Below are 16,118 nucleotides of genomic sequence, written 5' to 3'. Positions count from 1 at the left end.
AACTTGATTCATCATGGATACCTGACCTATTCACTTGGCGTTTAGAAACAATTGAGAGCCAAGCATGTTGACGAGCTGTTCCGTGCTTCAGTTATCAAGGCATTACGTAGTAGGTTCCTCATTTGTACATAGTAATATTTGTTGATGTACTACATACGAAGCATCTGGCTAACTCTCGCTACCTATATTCCCAGAACCCGGATGGCGCAACGGCAAGGGCAGAACTAGACTAAGTATCTAGAACTAGCCCTAGTGCAAAGTTAGGGTACAGTAGCGTTTTGCGGGGAAATACCTGTCCTGCCGAATCCAGCCGGGGGTTCTGGACGTCCATTTGATTGGCCTTTGTGTGTTCAAAATGCCCGCCCCTGCTTTTGGGCTGCTGTTGTTCCACATCTGGCACAACCCCGACAAACGATCGGCAACTAACCCGATCGTGCCAAGTCCCCAACAAGGGGTTGGAAACAAACAAAGTAAATAAATGCCTTGAAGAAGAAGAAGAAAAAGCTCCGACTCTGCGATATCTTGCGCTTTTCAAACCACATCTACTGGAAACAACGACAACCAAAGAAAAAGGGCAAAAAACCCCGAAAAAAAGGAAACCACCATCTAATCTACGAGCGACAGATGACTAGACGTGTTCGGCCGCCAGAATCGGTTTCGCTCAGCCTTTCACCATCCGATGGTGATTTTGATTTTTGTCCTTTTTTTTCCTCCCCTTCTCCTTATGCTTGCATTGGTTTCCCTGTGCTTGCTGCATTTTTTTTATGATGTTAGTTAGTATTCGCCACGCCGACATTACGTACGTGCGTGCGTCTGCATTAGCGTGGCCTCTTGGTCGTTGCTGCTACGTCTGTTACAATGTTTGCACGGTGCCAATACAGTAGGTTTTTACGTTGGAAAGAGGAATCTATTGATTGGCATTTATTGGTTCTCTTGTATATTTATTTTGGATCTTGTCAGCAGAGAAAACTGGCTAGAGAAGACAGACTTTGGGCGTCTCGAATATGTCTGGGGAAACCACATCGAGGCAAAGATTCACTTTTGTTGACTTTCCAAGCAAAGAAGAATTGTGGACATCATGTTCCACAAGCCAAGCGTTGATCCTTTTCTCCGGGTGGATGAATAATATTCAGCTAATAAATACCCTGCGTCAGAGGTTGAAAAGGTACATAGTATAACCCGCTGACGGCCCGATAACCACGACACAAGATCCCGGGATATATTGCCGGAAACCCGATTATATGTTATCTCACGAACCATGGCAACAAAGATCAACAACAGTAAAAATGCTCCTTGACGTTTGGGGAATTCGTCAATACTAGCCAACCGCAGGCGATTCGGTAAGGATTCTACACTTTTGTCGCACCATTCAACCACCAGAATCAGACGGAGAGAGAAAATGCGAGCTTCAGCTTTCTCCGTTTCACTCCATCCTTGGTTTCCAGGTCTACCCGGGTGAAAGTTTCAGCAACTGAGCTCTTGGTCTGATTGGTAGCAGTGCTGGCTGCATCATCAGCCGGTCTGATGTTTTTTTATTTGTTTTATTTCTTTTGTCTTTTTATCAATTTTATTGTTAAAAGGTTTTTTGGATTGTAAGCACTGTGCTTCTTCCGTATTTCTTTTTAGGTAAATTAGGTAATTATACAGAGCAGGTCACGCCTAATCCTGCCAATACGGCCCTTGAAGCTACGACATATGTTTTGCATTTTTTTGGGATTTGCACATCTGCAGGTCCATGATTTGGGCTTTTGTCAGCACTGCAGGAAAAAGGTTTTATCTCAAGATCGACATTCATCATCGTCCTTGCTTTTTTTCTGACGCCTAGGACCAAAGGAGAGAAGAAGAAGAAAAAAGTCTCTGTGATTTCAAAACCACTAAGTAGTACAGCGAGTCTCTTTTCTGTCTCAAAGTTTTCTCAACGGCCTTTCAACTAGTCCTACCACTGATGCGAAAGCATCCAGATCTTCTGTTTGTATGCAACTCGGTAGACCGTTTATGGGACGACTCGAGAAGTAAACTTTTTTTTTCGTCCGGCTGCATAGAAAACAAAAAGGGAAAAAAACAAATAGTAACAGCAAACTCATGCCCGACGTCTGGCTAAGGGACGACATGAGCCGGTAAACCCGCTCGCAGGAAAGACCAGGTTTGGGGATAAATTGCTGATTGGCGGATAGAGCCGTCTCCGGGGGTGGGTTTGCCACACCTTTTTTGCCTGTTTTCAGCTTTACTGATTAAAGTTGGGAGATGCTGTTTTGCTAGTAGATTAATCTTTCAGGGGTCTTATATGCTTGAACCTTTCTTTCTTTTTTTTCTCTTGCTCTCTTTCTTTGGTCCAAGTACGTATCGGATACCTACGAATAGGTAACAATTTGTCCATCTTACAGGCAAGTTGGATCGACGGACCCCCAGGCCCGAAATACTGGACCTTGTCAACCTCCAACTTTTTACTGACCTCCAACTCACATGAACCCTATCCTTAAACTGATTTGCCATAAATTTGTGGCAGCAATGCCACATTGAGGTGCTTGACATGCAACGATCTCATGTTCCAGTGTGGGGATGGATGAAAGTGTGGGCGAGAAACTGGGATCCGAAAACATGTCAACATAGCACACCCCTTACGCATGCAAGATGGTTGTTATTTTTTTCTCTCTGTTCTTTTTTGCTGCGGTCCCACACAAGCTCCAAGAGCCTGGCCCCAAAGAAGAGATGAATCAATCCCGTCTCTTTTGATCAGTCTTAATAAAGGACACCTGCTTTCCCACACCGAGTTGCTACCTTTTCCAACAGTTCTATCTGCTACTGCTTTTCCCATGTTCCTGCAGTGCGGTGAACAGATGGACACGCATTCCTGGAGTTTCTTCAACGCAAGCAAGACATAGAGAGCAGCCACACAAAACAACACGTGATCCCAGGGACAAGCAATACCTTTACCCTGACGACTTATATACACTATACTTGGGTATATACACTATTTACATTTCCAAACGACAACGAAAAAGAAAACAAACAACAACACACAGCACACAACACACAACACAGTCAACATGGCACAAGACCCTCCGAAGATCACCGACTTAGGTGTACCCCTGGAGCAAATCTCGGACGTCCGAGAGGTTGGACCAGAGGCAGAGGCCATCACCCAGGTCAGGACGGTACGGGCCAACTCGGAAGCCTCGAGATATTCAGACTTGGAGAAAAAGTCGAGCTCGATGATAGAAATCAACCACAAGGAGAGCACGAGATCCAGCACAGACGTCGAGGACAATGGCAGGGAAAAGGTCTCGGCGAACATGGAGGTGGTCGCCCTCAAGGCGCTTCGTAAGCACTTGCTCTCACCCTTTTTTTGGGATGACATAGGCCTTGGTGTCTTCTCCCTTGGACTTGGGGGATGGCGTTTAGGTTGTCTCTTTAAGCTTGGCAGGGGACAAAGCTGGCCTCTCTTTGACGGAGCAGGTTGCACTTTTATATCCTTGGTGTATTCGAATGCTATATTAACATACAGACAGACACCGATGATGATCCTACACAAAATCCATGGACATTTCGATCCTTTTTCTTGGGCCTGGCTCTTGCCGTTTTTGGTTCAAGTCTTGCCACCAGTGAGCCCTTATCAGTTATGCTATTTTGGACTCCCCGAGTCTCTTTTTGTCTCAACAACTATCAAAACTGACACCAAGAGCTTCATTACCACCCACGCAGTCTTTCACTTCAGGCCACAATCCGTAGGCATCAGCATCACCTTCCTGACGGTGATATCCTACGTCTTTGGCAACGCCATGGCTAAGTACATACCATCCAAGGGCCGGATAGGTCGATTTCTGAACCCGCACGGCTTCAACGCCAAGGAGCACCTGGGCATAATCATCATGGCCAGCTCCGCCTCCTCGACGGCGCACGCCACCGACGTCCTGGCCGCCCAGAAGCTCTTTTACAACATCATTCCGCACCCGGCCGTCGCCATCATGCTCCTCTTCTCGTCTCAGCTTCTCGGCTACGGGCTGGCCGGATACCTCCGCGAAAGCCTCGTCTTCCCGACCGCCATGATCTGGCCCAGCCAGCTGCCGCTCGCCTCATTGATTGAGACGCTTCATCGCAACAGGACGGAGATGGCGTCGAGGTGGAAGTTTTTTTGGATTGTGTTTTGGTCCATTGCGGTTTATGAGTTTTTTCCGCAGTACATGTGAGTATCTTTTCTTTTTTGTTCCCCTCTTTTGAACAGTTTTTGATAATATTTGGTGTAATCAATTCAGTACTCCGGTTCTCACTGGTGTCAGCGTCTTTTGTTTGGCCCAGCAGAATAACCACATGTTTACCAACATCTTTGGGTAAGTTGACGCCATACTTGAATCTTCTTCCAAAGCTATGAGAGTCTTTCTAAAGTACTAAACAAAAGCATTTGAAACAGTGGAGCGGCTGGCAACGAAGGTCTTGGAGTCGGTGCTCTTTCATTCGACCTCCAGTACATTGGAGTTTCTGCATTTTACCTGCCTCTCAAGATGATCACAAACGCCTTTATCGGTTATGTTTTTTGCATCATCTTGTTCGTCCTCCTCTTTTACAAGAATGTGTGGAACGCTATGCAGGTGAGCCTCCTTTGGACTGAGAACTGAATTTAATTTATGTGCATGGATGATTTGATGTTGACACCGGGTTTGCCGAACCCAGTTTCCTTTTCTCAGCCAGCAGCTCTTCTCGGCAGACTCCAATTCAACACACTACAAAATATATAACCAGACTGCAATCCTAAACGATAAGTTGGAGCTCGATGAGGAAGCCCTGAAGGCGCATGGTCTACCTTTCTTTGCTGCAACCCATGCGTCACATCTCCTAACAACCGTATGTATACCTCATACTAGTGCCAGTAGTTTTCCGTCTACTGCAGTAGCAACTAAAACAAAAGCAATCACAGAATCTTGCTACCGGCGCCACTATCTTGCACATCATCTTGTACCACCCCCAGATCGTCAAGTCCGCCATGGGCTGGGGAACCAACAGCTGGCGCCGCTACCTGAATTACCTCAAGAACCCCAAGCAAATCTTCAAGTATGAGGAAAAGACCTTCTCCACGACCGAAGACCCGACGAAACTGGACCCACACCACCGCACAATGCTGCAAAACTACAAGGAGGTGCCCAACTGGTGGTACGGCATCTGCCTTGGCCTCTCGGTAATCGCGGCCGGTGCTTGCATATACTTGGCCGAATCGACCCTGCCCTGGTACCTATTTCTTCTCGCAATTGTCATCTCTTACTTGTACGTCGTCTTCTTTGGCGCGCTGTCCGGCCTCCTTGGCTTTCATGTGCCAATCGGTTCGGCGATACAGCTTCTAGGTAAGTCTTTTTCAGGTCTTTTTTTATTTGTTGGTCATGTGTGGTTTTGTTGGCGTTGCCAGCATTTTCGGCTGTTGTTTTACTAACAGAGTTTTCTTTTTCGTAAAAGGTGGTTGGCTCAACCCTGGGAAACCTTTGAGCCTGATGTTCTTTTCTTTGTTTGCCTTTACGACGAGCGGTCAAGCCCTGTATCTGGTCAGCCATTTGAAGCTGGGCCAGTATGGAAAGTTGGCTCCGAGGTGCACCTTCACCTTCCAAATACTTGGCACTGTAGTTGGTTGCATCTTGAACTATGGTAAGTGGTCATGTCCACTAGGTTTATATCCCAGAAGTTGTCCAAGTCGTCATGATTTTGCAGTTAGCTGACCACTCGAGTGTCATTTAGCATTAATGAGCTCCATCACAACCGAGCAAAGAGATATTCTGCTTTCCATCCAGGGTGTATGTTTTTTTTTTCTCATCCCTTGTTTCATTAACACTTACAAACACTCCCCCGAATGGAAAGTTCGCTAATCTTGAGACCCTCTCTTAGACCAACATCTGGAGCGGAACACACGTGCAATCCTTCAACTCAAACGCCATCTCATTTGGCGGTTTGTCCAAGTACATGTTCATTGGTGGCACGTACGCCAGCGTCGTCTACGCTCTGCCGCTTGGCTTCCTAATTCCTTTACCATTATGGCTAGCTGGCAAGGCGTGGCCCAAATATGCAAAGTCCCTATCCTACATAGTCACGCCGGTCATTTGCGCACACCTAGGTGAGTTTGTTTTGGTCAAGTTGGATTGCCAAAAAAGAAAAAAAAAAGATTCTGTTTCTGGGTATTTGAATGAAGCTTCTAACGATGAACCTTGTACAAATAATAGGCTTCTTGTCCGGAGGTATCAACTCGTACGTTCTGAAACAGCAAAAGAAGCTCCCTTGGTCTGCTTATAAAGCTCACAGCATTACTAACCCACGGCTCTTCTATGTAGGAGCGTTTTTATGTACTTTGTCCTGGCATTCACCGTTCAGTTCTACGTGCGCAAGAAGTACCCTGCATGGTTCCTCAAGTCAGTATCTTCCTCTCCCCAAAATAACCTAATAGTTAGTGATCGCTGCCAGACTAACCGAGCCATTACTTTCGTTTTCGCGAAAAAAAATAGATACAACTACCTGCTCGCTGCTGCTCTTTCCGGCGGCTTGGAGCTTACCATTTTCTTCCTGACCTTTGTTTTTAACGGCGCCGTGGCCAAGGTATGTGTAACATCTCAAAGGTTTTTGGTTTCGCTTTTTAGTCCATTCTGAAAGCTAACTTAATGTACTCTCTTTTTTTTTCTTCTTCACTCCTGCAGCAAATCCCCATGCCCAATTATGCTCTGAACCCCAAGGGGAATTTAGATTACTGTATGAGAGATCCGGCGCTGGCCGGGGCCAGGGGTGGGAATTAAATGGTTGATTAAGGGCCCTTAGTTGTGGCTCTATGTGTTTTATCTCTTCTTTTTTTTCTTTGTTTCTTCTCTCTTTTGTTGGCCTCCTAAAAAAAAGTATATACAGCAAGCGAATGTCAATTGAACAGATTTTGAATGATTGAAACTAAGCCTTATTTCATGATATGAAGGTGACACTGGTTGGGAAATCTGTGAACGACTTGCATGCCGGATTTACGCTAAAAAAAAAAAAAAAAGAATTATTTCCGCTTAGATGCCTATTGTTGTCAAAGGATTCTTTCTGCCCTCGTTTTAGAGCGAGAATCCGTCTGTTACGGAAGCTGATCCGCCATCTTCATCAATATGGAGTTACAAAATACGCCAGGGGGGGTTACATGTAAGCCCCGTGCTGACGGGTGAGATGGCCGCATTTACGGGCTTATTGCGCATATTGATTCCTCTGTAAGCATGCTAGGTCCCTGGAGGCGCTGACTGGTCATCGGCATGCAGACCACGAAGAGCTCTGTCCTACACCAAGATAGGTTCCATACTCCTCTGAAGAATGTGGTTAATAACAGACAGTTATGATTACGAAGAAGCAGCGTTGTCTGAGCATGGATGAAATTGCCCGATCGTGGACTGGGACTTGATGAATATGCCATAGGTGTGTAGAAACCTTTTAAACGAGAAGGTTCGATGGTATCAAACCTTAAATACTCTGCATAGCCCGTGGCTAGAGTGTATGATCAAACACGACAACGGCAGCAATATGGCAGAATCAAGAAAAACGCCAGATATACCCCAAAAAGCGAACAGCAGGAGAAACAAAATGGAATATATATAGTCATGAAAAACGGCAAACATTAGCCAAGGTATAATTAACAAGAATAGCGCAAAAGCGCGAAAAAAAAGCCTACTTTAACTCCATCGCCAGGCCCACAAGAAAAGCAACAAACTCCTCCCCCCTTCAAGCTTCAAATTTTTTTTTTTTTTTTTTTTTTTTTTTTTTTACTTGGGCATAGTCATACCCGGATTCTCCTGGTAGCCCTGCTGGACAAACGTCTGGCCGTCCTTACCCGGCTCGCCCAGTCGCCTGCGGGCCTCGTTGTCGTGCTGAATGACGGCACAGCAGCCGCACCAGCACGACACGCAGCAGTCTCCGAGCCCGGACCCGGCGATGCCAAACCGCTTCCGGAGCTCCATGCGCTTGATGGTGATGAAGATGCAGGGAAAGCCCAGGAAGGTGATGCCGGACATGATGAGGCAGTCGGCGTTGACGCAGCTGTAGTCGCGCAAGGACGGGTCCTCGAGCCGAGCCGTCGTCTTGCCCATCAGGATGCAGGGGCACCAGAAGCTCAGGCAGCAGGAGCCGCAAGGGGTGCAGTTCATGAGGCTGTATTTTTTTTTTGGCAAGGGGGTGATTTTTTTGTTAGGTTAGTGGGGAATCGAGTAGTGGGCGACGTGAGATGTAGGTGGTTAGTTGGGGGAGAGGTCTCACCTGCTTTCCCACTTGCCGTCTTGTGGTGGAGGGGCTTGGTGCGATTGCATGCCCGGCTGGGGCTGGTAGCCATGTTGTTGGCTCATGATGATCGAATGTTTTTATTTGATGGGAGGAATTCAACAAAAAGAAGTGATTGTATGTGATGAAAAAGTTGCACGAGGACGGGTAGGTTTTAAAGAATGACTCTTGTGACACCAGGAGACCAAGTCAAGCGGTGATAAAGAAAGAGAGAAAGATAAAGAAGCTTATTCAAGAAAGTAAAAGAGTCTAGGGAAAGCCACAACTGATATAATGCCTAAACGGTTCAGCCTAACCAACAGAAGTAAACAAGGGTCTAGTCTTGTTTCATCACCACCAACAAGTGAACGTAAGATGATGATGAGCAAACAAATGCAAGCAGTTCAGCCTGCGCCACGCAGCCCTTGCCCTTTCTTTATGTACAAGTTATATATTTTTTTTCTGATGTCAGCTCTCACCTTAATCAACGGCAGATGGCCTTTTCTCCTCCCCTACCCTTGTTGCTTCATCAGATGGGTGTGCTATCAATGTAACCACCCTTGTCTTTTCAGCCGGAAAGCATCACAGAATGTTACCGCATTGATGCTTGTGTTACCCCTGGGTGGATACTTATTGGCCATTTTTGGGTCATACTCTGTGGACAAACCGGGTGTTTTCCTGTGGGTTGCGGTGGATCCGAGGGTCCAGGCTCGGCTTGCACATGCCGGCTCAGGGTTAACTGTTGGCCAAGGTATCGAAACGGACAACACAAGAGTGCACGATGAAGGGGGCTAAAATGTGATGGCCCCATGATTAACGAGCCAAGGGTAGAGTTGGGAGTCAAGGCGATGGTGTTGTTGCAGTTGTAAATTTGCAAGGCAACTAAGGTAGATAGCCAGGCAGGCAGGCAGGCTGAACCAAATGTGGCACTAACATCTTCAAAGAAGATCATCCAATGCAATCGTATTAACCATCAGCTGCGGATGCACAACCATGCATTGGGATCTAAATTGGAATGGCGCAAGGGTGAGCTTAAAATTGATGTGGTATTTACCTTACCATACATAGTAGTAGTACCTACTGTACGTACCATAGTAGTCCTGCTGGTGGGACCCTGAATTGGGTTTGCCTTTGTTGCTAATTGTACCAAAATACCCAGGGCTGAGACAGGTACATGGTCTTGGCAATTTATCATACCCACCAGAACATGATGGAAATATGGACACTCATTACCAAAAAAAAAGTGTTATTTTGCCGGTTTTGATTGACTGTAAATGCATAAGTAACCCCCGAAATTGTACCTAATTCTTTTTTCTATTTTGGTCATTATCGCACTTGTGTGTGTACAAGCGAGCAATGATCCAGAGATCAACAATGAATAGAACCCTGCCTAGCTTCCTCCAGCCCATCTCACCTCAGGCTTGCAGAACAGGGACATTCCAGACTTTGATGATCCATCATCCTTCGTGTTTTTTACGAGCCCCCATCCCGACGAAGCGCGATTACATCAGCGCCACCCCCTCAAGAGTCCATCCTCACCTCAGCCACAAGTCAATCGCTCCACGACCTTGCTGAGTATCAAATAGTCGGGAGCCCTCGTCTCCCTGCCGCCTCGGAGCACCCTCGGACGCGGGGATATGTCGTCTGTAACGAAACCCATTTGTTCGTAAAAGGCCCTCGCGCCGTTATTGGAGGTGAAGCAGGTAAGCATCACCTTGGTGATCGGCGGGAGCGTCGATGCAATGTTGCACAGGTAGCCCATCAGCAACGTTCCGAGACCGCTCCTGGAGAAAAAAAAAAAAAAAAAAAAAAAAAAAGAACAGGGTGCCCGATTGATCAGTAAGGAGAATCCCAATCGTTTCAAGAAACCGAGTCATGACCATACTTGCGGACTCGATCGAGCAGGTGAATCTCGTAACAGTACAAGACCGGCTGGCCCTCCTCGTACGTCGGCATGAACGACGTAAACGCCGCAATGGCACCACCACCGTCCCTAACTAGAATATACCGCAGGCCCGGCGACTTCATCTCGGCGAGTTTGCCTTCGCGGTCCCAGCCCATGCTCGAGTTGCGGTAGTCCTGCCCGCTGGTGAGGTCGATCATGTCGAGGCACGAGGTCAGATCCGGGTCCGTCATGTCCTCGGCCCGCATGAGGACCAAGCCGTACTCATCTCCCGTTTTTGGGTGTCGCCATTTATTGGTCCATTGTGCGTGTCCTCCACTGTGCTGCGGCGGAAAGTTGAATAGTAGATTTGTTTTTTCTTCTTTTAGTGATGAAATTCGGCAACGAATTGTCGGTAAACTGCAACGACGGGTTTCGCGCACAACAACAACAACAACCGCACTCACGTCAATTGAATGTAGGTACTGAGGAATTCTTGGTCCTTTTTTCGGTTGGCCTTTTCAATTGGGTCTGTATGTGCGCGACTTCTTCTGTTAAACATTGTTACTTGAATATGCAAAAGTCACCGTGGTATGAAGTAACTTTTAGGCAGTGCTTGGAAATGGTGATGGCTGCGCCAAGGGAGAATAAACTGTAGTGAGTGGAATGCTTGACGGCATGCGCTGAATTCACTCAATTTGGTCCCGCCGAAGTTTCCTGCACCTTCCTCATGACTGCCGTGTTTCTGGACGGATTTGCGCATGATTCCTTAGTAAAGATCTAAATTTCCCATTTTCGAGGTGCTCGATATTTTCAAATTATTTTAGTCCGACCTTTCAGAAATTCTTTGATCGATCCATCAATTGAATCACTCAACTTTGAGTGTCGCCAAATGGAATTTTCCTTACAACGGTCGCAAAGTCACGTGTGTGTTGTTTTCTTTGTAGCGAGCAAACTTAAGCGTGTATTCTCTTCCCATCTTGCTCAACCTTCAAACCATATCAAATTTGTAACAAGATATAACACAATGACGATAACAACGGTTTTGAGGAGATATCTGCCACAATCCATTGCACAAAATGGCAAAGCCGGCTGCAGGAGTTATGCCACTCCATCCTCCAGGCCAGCATCCCGTCTCGGGCCGACCCTGGATCTAGAGTCTGTAAGTCGTTACGTGATATTCCAGCATCACAGCCCTATTATAGAAAAATAGACCAACCATTCCCCACCAAAGAGTCAAAGTCAATTGACACTTTCATCCCGGGATCCAGTTCATCCGAAGATCAAAAGTCATGTCTCTGTACCGCAGCTTCGTCAGGGCTACCTACAAGATAGAAGACCCCCAGACTCGCAAGGAGACGTTGCAATACTTTCGCGCAGAGTTTGAGAGCAATAGGGGCGTCACCGATGCGGTAAGTTCATCACGTCCAACATGTTGCATGGTTCTTCATTCATATTGAGCTTTATGCGGCCTGCTGACAATTTCCCCTTCAACTTGACCTACAACAACCAAAAGAGTCACGTATCGCATCTGTTGTCCATGGGCAGGACCATGTTGGGCAGCATAGAGCGGTCAGTCAACCAAAGATCATCATAGCATATATCAAACCACATATAATACACAGTAGCATGCACTCTTTCTCGAATAGGTACTTTGGTTTCCAGAGTGATCATTCGTCTATATTTATTCTTCCCTCTAGAGTCTAGCCCTGGCCATCTGTCCAGTATGCCACCTATGTGATGAAGTCGACTCCAGACGTTGATCATGTATTTGTATATATACAGCCCACTTGAGGGGGTTTTATCATCCTGAGCCTAAGCACCCCGAAGTTGAGGGTAGGCCCCAGACTGTCCGTATCGTACATTCCGCCCCATTCCTGCCCATCGACCGTTGACCAACCAACGTAGCTGTCTGGTTTTCTTGGAATCATGGGGTATGCTGCATGCTCAGTCGCCAAATCTCCAGAGCCTTCTCCTTAGTTTCGATAACATGTCGCTAAAAAGAAAACATTCTGATGAAAGGTGCGATGTATCGTCTCAGCTCTGGCGCTGCTTGTGCCTCGGGTTCGCGCTGCAGATGATGTAGAGGTAGCCCCGATGCCTCTTTCCACGCTTTCTCCGAACGACCTTTAGGAATTCACACGACCGTCAGCACAAGTCCCCTAGTCACCTAGCACTTTTCTTCCAGCCATAGCCACCTAAAAAAAAATGCAACGAAATGAGAACAAAAAGAGGCCATACCTTGCAATGCTCGCAACGCTTCGTGATGGCACTACGCAGCTTCATCCCCCTGGCCTGCTGCTGCTGACGCAGAGCGGTCTGAACAGCCCCGACCCTGGGCCTAGCGCTCAGCCAGCTGTTGATCCTGCTGCTCTGGCATGCGATAGTCGTCGTCGCCATCGTCGGTATCCTGTGCCAAAGCGACCGGGTTTGCTGCGACTGCAGCAGGCAGGCCTTGTGGCCGGTAGTGGGAGATGCGCGTGCGCACCTCGACAGCAGCAGGGAGGTGCCCGCCCTCGGGGCTTTGCCGAGCATCGATATCCCGGACATGATCGTTTTTTTTTCGATTGGCGGATAGGGCGATTCGGAATTGGGTTGGCTGTTTTGTTTTGTAGGTGGTTATTGGGGTTTTTTTTTTCGGGACGAGCTTTTGAAGCTGCGGTCGTCGGCGTAGAGCTTGACGCGATCAGAGATTGGGAAACGATTTTGTCATGTGGTCACGTGTCTGGTCCCGCGATCTCAATCCCTGGCCTGGTATCAGAGAGAAAACTGGAAGCACAAGAAGCACAGTTCACGATCCGTCACTTTTTCCTAAAGAATTTAAACGAGAATAAAATGTTTCAGAGAGTTCTGGGATTTATTATTTGGCTTTGATTTCCCTGAGTGTATATTCCATGGGTATCTGTCTGGTCCAAATGACCTGTTGCAGATGCCGGTTTCTGATTGTACCTGCTTGCTAACCGCGCGCTAGTCTGTCTATTATCCAGATACCACCTACCCTGAACCTAACAAGAAGTCGCACTAATAACAAAGCAACATGCCACTGATCTCAACAAAGTCTGTCTAACCACATGCAAACGGCGCCCGTGAATGCTCTATCCAATTAACTCGTTAGGTGAGTTTTATGCCTGCTAAACAAAACAAAACACAACAAAAAAATTCATACGGAATATCTATTCATGACTCTAATGATTAATGCAATGCACCTTCTTCATTGACACCCTGAACTCAAGAAGGTCTTGGCGACCTCTGATTGAGAGCAGTCGGACCACGGGTATCCAATCTCCCTGAGAAACTTGACCAGCTCCGGCATCTCTTCGTCTGGGCACTGAATACCCGCCAGGATCTTGCCGACGTCGCTGCCGTAGTTGCGGTACTGGAACAGACTGATGTTGTAGCGCGGCCGCAACGTGGCGAGGAACTTCTCTAGCGCGCCGGGCCGCTCCGGGAACTCAAACATGTACAGCCTCTCGTTGGGCACGTTGGCCCGCCCTCCCACGAGATACCGGACGTGGCTCTTGGCCAGCTCGTCGCCCGAAAGATCCGTCACATCCATTCCGGAACTCGAGATGCGGTTCATGAGCAGCTGCAGCTGGTTGGCACGCTGCGCGACCGGCGCCGTCAGCGAAAGTCCCAGCATTATGTTGGCCACCTCGCCATCCGTGTAGCGGTACGTGAACTCTGTGACGTTGTTGGGCATGATGGCTTCGATGAGCTTGGAGAATGAACCGGGCTTCTCGGGAATGCGGGCTGCCAATAGCGCCTCGCGACCCTCACCGACGTTGGCGCGCTCCGCCACGAAGCGCAACCGGTCAAAGTTCATGTTTGCACCGCTGGTGATGGCCACAAGGGAACGATTCTGGTCGGTGGACGGGTTGGCCGCCACCCACTTCTTGAGCCCAGCCAGGGCCAGAGCCCCCGCGGGCTCGACGACGGACCTGGTGTCCTCGAATATGTCCTTGATGGCAGCGCACGCCTCGTCCGTAGTCACCTGGACCATCTCATCGATGACCTCCTGGCAGATGCGGAAAGTCTCTTCGCCTACTGTCCTGACAGCAGCGCCGTCGGCAAAGAGCCCGACGTCCTTGAGAAGCACACGCTCGCCCTTGGCCAGCGACTGCGTCATGGCGTTGGCATCATGGGTCTCGACGCCAATGATCTTGATGTGCGGTGCAATCCGTTTCACGTAGACACCTATGCCGGATATGAGCCCGCCTCCGCCCACGCAGCAAAAGATGGCCTCCAGCTTCTGAAGGTTGGTCTGGCGGAGCAGCTCCATTCCTATGGTGCCCTGGCCAGCAATGACATAGGGATCGTCAAATGGGGGGATGTTGATGAGCCCGTCGTGCTTCTCGCGCCGGGCGCACTCCTCCTTTGCCGCGTCGAAATCGGGCCCGTGCAGCACGACATGGCCACCCATACGGGCCACGGCGAGGTGCTTGATGCTGGGCGTGGCCTCTGGCATGACGATGGTGGCGGGGATCTTGAGCTTGCGGGCAGAAAAGGCCACCCCCTGAGCGTGGTTGCCGGCCGAGCAGCAGACGACACCTTTCCATGATTGTGCGCGATCGAGATGAGCCATCTTGTTGTATGCACCGCGAAGCTTGAAGCTGAAGACGGGCTGCTCATCCTCCCTCTTCAGGAGAACGTTGCATTCGAGCCGGTTGCTGAGGTTGACGGCATGGGTGAGTGACGTTTCCTTGCATACCTCGTAGACCTTGGAAGTCAGGATCAGGCGCAGATAGTCTGGATGTCCACTTGGTAGTATGAAGTCGTCAGGCACTAGACTCTTGGCCCTTCGACGTCTGCTCTCCGACGGTGGTGATGGGTTTGCGCTGTATTCTGTGAGTGAAAGGCCAGTCAAACTGGGCGTCCGCGACGTGCGAGTTGCAGTCATGACTGGTGTGGTGGGCGTCGCAGCCGTTGCAGGTGCTTCGCTGCAGCCGTTGGGGTCGTTGGAGCCGTTGACGCGATCGACGCCATTAGTAGAGGGATCCGGAAGGGAGACCCCGTTCGTCATCGTCACTGTGGGCTCTAGATCTGACGGCGCTGCCATTTTTGTAGATGGTAGGTTGCCGTCGCTAAGACGCATGAGTACAATCATGGGCGCAACCTTTATAATTCTACAGCGAGACCGGCGCTTATAATAAACTTTTGGTGGGGTTGCAGGGACCTTGCGTGTAATCTTGGCGCCATAATAAGGCCGATAGCGGGGAACAAAAGTCGCTTGAAATTTACCAAATAGCCTATACGAACGCAGCACTCTGCTACATTCCAGCTGCAAGTCTACCTAACATACTGACCGCTAGACTGCGGAGAGAAGATCAGAAGTTTATTTTGTCTCGCCATGTATGCAGCATCTGGTGCTTCAATGAATCTTGAGCAAATATTAATAAATTTTAGTCTACGTACGCTGTAAACACTACAACTCACTTAGCCCCTACCCAGATTAGGGAAAAAACGTACAGACTTGAGGTATCTACCCTGACTCCATTTTCTTGACCCCGTGCACCATCCTATGCGATCTAGTTAGTGTTCGAGGCATCAACTGCGTCATGTGGTGGTGTTGCATCAAATTATATTATATTGTTTCTTAGCCTTTTGTATTCGCTTAATAGCCGATACAACCCGCCCAACCGCCGTGCAGGGGTGGTCGCGTCTATGAAAAGCCTGAGTGGTTGGATTTTTTTTTTTGGAGAAGGTGAAAGCTTGAGCTAGGACCACCCTAACGCCGTTCCAGATCGTCATCGAACTTGTGAGCTGCGACATCCATGACATTCACAGACTGACATACTTCGCACCACTTCATTAGGAAGGTCATCTCTCAGAATCCCAGTCAATTAACCATCCTCAATTGAATAACACTTACTCACATTACCTTACGCGATGCCGACAACTGGCCCTCCGCCACCCCTGCCGGGAGATCGGCCCCTGCCATCTTCCTTTGACAATGACGAGTATGTCACAGGCTTTCATCCGAACCCCCCCCCCCCCCCCC

The 16,118-nt window shown here is 48.5% G+C and overlaps 7 protein-coding genes across 7 annotated transcripts in view; 3 read left to right on the top strand and 4 right to left on the bottom strand.

Moving 5' to 3' along the window:
* Window positions 1–3,047: 3,047 nt before the first annotated feature.
* PgNI_07653 (uncharacterized protein) lies at window positions 3,048–6,761 on the top strand (the record flags this gene model as incomplete). Its single annotated transcript, XM_031127663.1, has 14 exons — window positions 3,048–3,321; window positions 3,510–3,602; window positions 3,703–4,183; window positions 4,254–4,328; window positions 4,409–4,586; window positions 4,669–4,839; window positions 4,913–5,333; window positions 5,443–5,628; window positions 5,719–5,774; window positions 5,866–6,091; window positions 6,198–6,222; window positions 6,306–6,383; window positions 6,477–6,567; window positions 6,666–6,761. The coding sequence occupies 14 exons, from the start codon at window positions 3,048–3,050 to the stop codon at window positions 6,759–6,761; spliced, it is 2,451 nt and encodes an 816-aa protein (XP_030980516.1).
* An 890-nt stretch (window positions 6,762–7,651) lies between these two features.
* Window positions 7,652–8,668, bottom strand: PgNI_07652 (uncharacterized protein). Its single transcript, XM_031127662.1, has 2 exons — window positions 8,239–8,668; window positions 7,652–8,133 (listed from the first exon to the last, which is right to left on the bottom strand). Exons 1-2 carry the CDS (start codon window positions 8,322–8,324, stop codon window positions 7,749–7,751), a joined length of 471 nt encoding a protein of 156 aa, XP_030980517.1. The 5' UTR covers window positions 8,325–8,668; the 3' UTR covers window positions 7,652–7,748.
* A 1,110-nt stretch (window positions 8,669–9,778) lies between these two features.
* Window positions 9,779–10,799, bottom strand: PgNI_07651 (uncharacterized protein; the record flags this gene model as incomplete). The annotated part of the gene is made up of 3 exons (XM_031127661.1): window positions 10,588–10,799; window positions 10,124–10,540; window positions 9,779–10,022 (listed from the first exon to the last, which is right to left on the bottom strand). Exons 1-3 carry the CDS (start codon window positions 10,680–10,682, stop codon window positions 9,779–9,781), a joined length of 756 nt encoding a protein of 251 aa, XP_030980518.1. The 5' UTR covers window positions 10,683–10,799.
* Window positions 10,800–10,881: 82 nt separating this feature from the next.
* On the top strand, window positions 10,882–11,746 carry PgNI_07650 (uncharacterized protein). Its single transcript, XM_031127660.1, has 3 exons — window positions 10,882–11,282; window positions 11,392–11,532; window positions 11,637–11,746. Exons 1-3 carry the CDS (start codon window positions 11,013–11,015, stop codon window positions 11,715–11,717), a joined length of 492 nt encoding a protein of 163 aa, XP_030980519.1. The 5' UTR covers window positions 10,882–11,012; the 3' UTR covers window positions 11,718–11,746.
* A 40-nt stretch (window positions 11,747–11,786) lies between these two features.
* PgNI_07649 (uncharacterized protein) lies at window positions 11,787–12,758 on the bottom strand. Its single transcript, XM_031127659.1, has 2 exons — window positions 12,362–12,758; window positions 11,787–12,247 (listed from the first exon to the last, which is right to left on the bottom strand). The coding sequence occupies exons 1-2, from the start codon at window positions 12,668–12,670 to the stop codon at window positions 12,158–12,160; spliced, it is 399 nt and encodes a 132-aa protein (XP_030980559.1). The 5' UTR covers window positions 12,671–12,758; the 3' UTR covers window positions 11,787–12,157.
* Window positions 12,759–13,331: 573 nt separating this feature from the next.
* Window positions 13,332–15,176, bottom strand: PgNI_07648 (uncharacterized protein; the record flags this gene model as incomplete). The annotated part of the gene is made up of 1 exon (XM_031127658.1): window positions 13,332–15,176. The coding sequence occupies one exon, from the start codon at window positions 15,174–15,176 to the stop codon at window positions 13,332–13,334; it is 1,845 nt and encodes a 614-aa protein (XP_030981143.1).
* Window positions 15,177–15,855: 679 nt separating this feature from the next.
* Window positions 15,856–16,118, top strand: part of PgNI_07647 (uncharacterized protein) — a 1,191-nt gene continuing 928 nt past the window's right edge. Inside the window, exon 1 of the mRNA XM_031127657.1 lies at window positions 15,856–16,077. Within this exon, the coding sequence (XP_030981142.1) occupies window positions 16,007–16,077 (71 nt within the window). The 5' untranslated portion in view covers window positions 15,856–16,006. The remainder of the gene's footprint in view (window positions 16,078–16,118) is intronic.

This window comes from Pyricularia grisea, assembly GCF_004355905.1.
Source record: "Pyricularia grisea strain NI907 chromosome Unknown Pyricularia_grisea_NI907_Scaffold_4, whole genome shotgun sequence".
Lineage (NCBI taxonomy): Eukaryota > Fungi > Ascomycota > Sordariomycetes > Magnaporthales > Pyriculariaceae > Pyricularia > Pyricularia grisea.
This window is presented reverse-complemented; position numbering and strand designations above follow the sequence as displayed.

Coding starts and splice junctions, on each gene's coding strand:
- PgNI_07649 (XM_031127659.1), bottom strand. CDS start 12,670: ATGTCCGGGATATCGATGCTCGGCAAAGCCCCGAGGGCGGGCACCTCC. Junction 12,248..12,361: donor AGCGTTGCGAGCATTGCAAG/GTATGGCCTCTT, acceptor GAATTCCTAAAG/GTCGTTCGGAGAAAGCGTGG.
- PgNI_07650 (XM_031127660.1), top strand. CDS start 11,013: ATGGAATTTTCCTTACAACGGTCGCAAAGTCACGTGTGTGTTGTTTTC. Junction 11,283..11,391: donor CGACCCTGGATCTAGAGTCT/GTAAGTCGTTAC, acceptor CCCGGGATCCAG/TTCATCCGAAGATCAAAAGT. Junction 11,533..11,636: donor ATAGGGGCGTCACCGATGCG/GTAAGTTCATCA, acceptor AACAACCAAAAG/AGTCACGTATCGCATCTGTT.
- PgNI_07652 (XM_031127662.1), bottom strand. CDS start 8,324: ATGAGCCAACAACATGGCTACCAGCCCCAGCCGGGCATGCAATCGCAC. Junction 8,134..8,238: donor GACGGCAAGTGGGAAAGCAG/GTGAGACCTCTC, acceptor AAAAAAATACAG/CCTCATGAACTGCACCCCTT.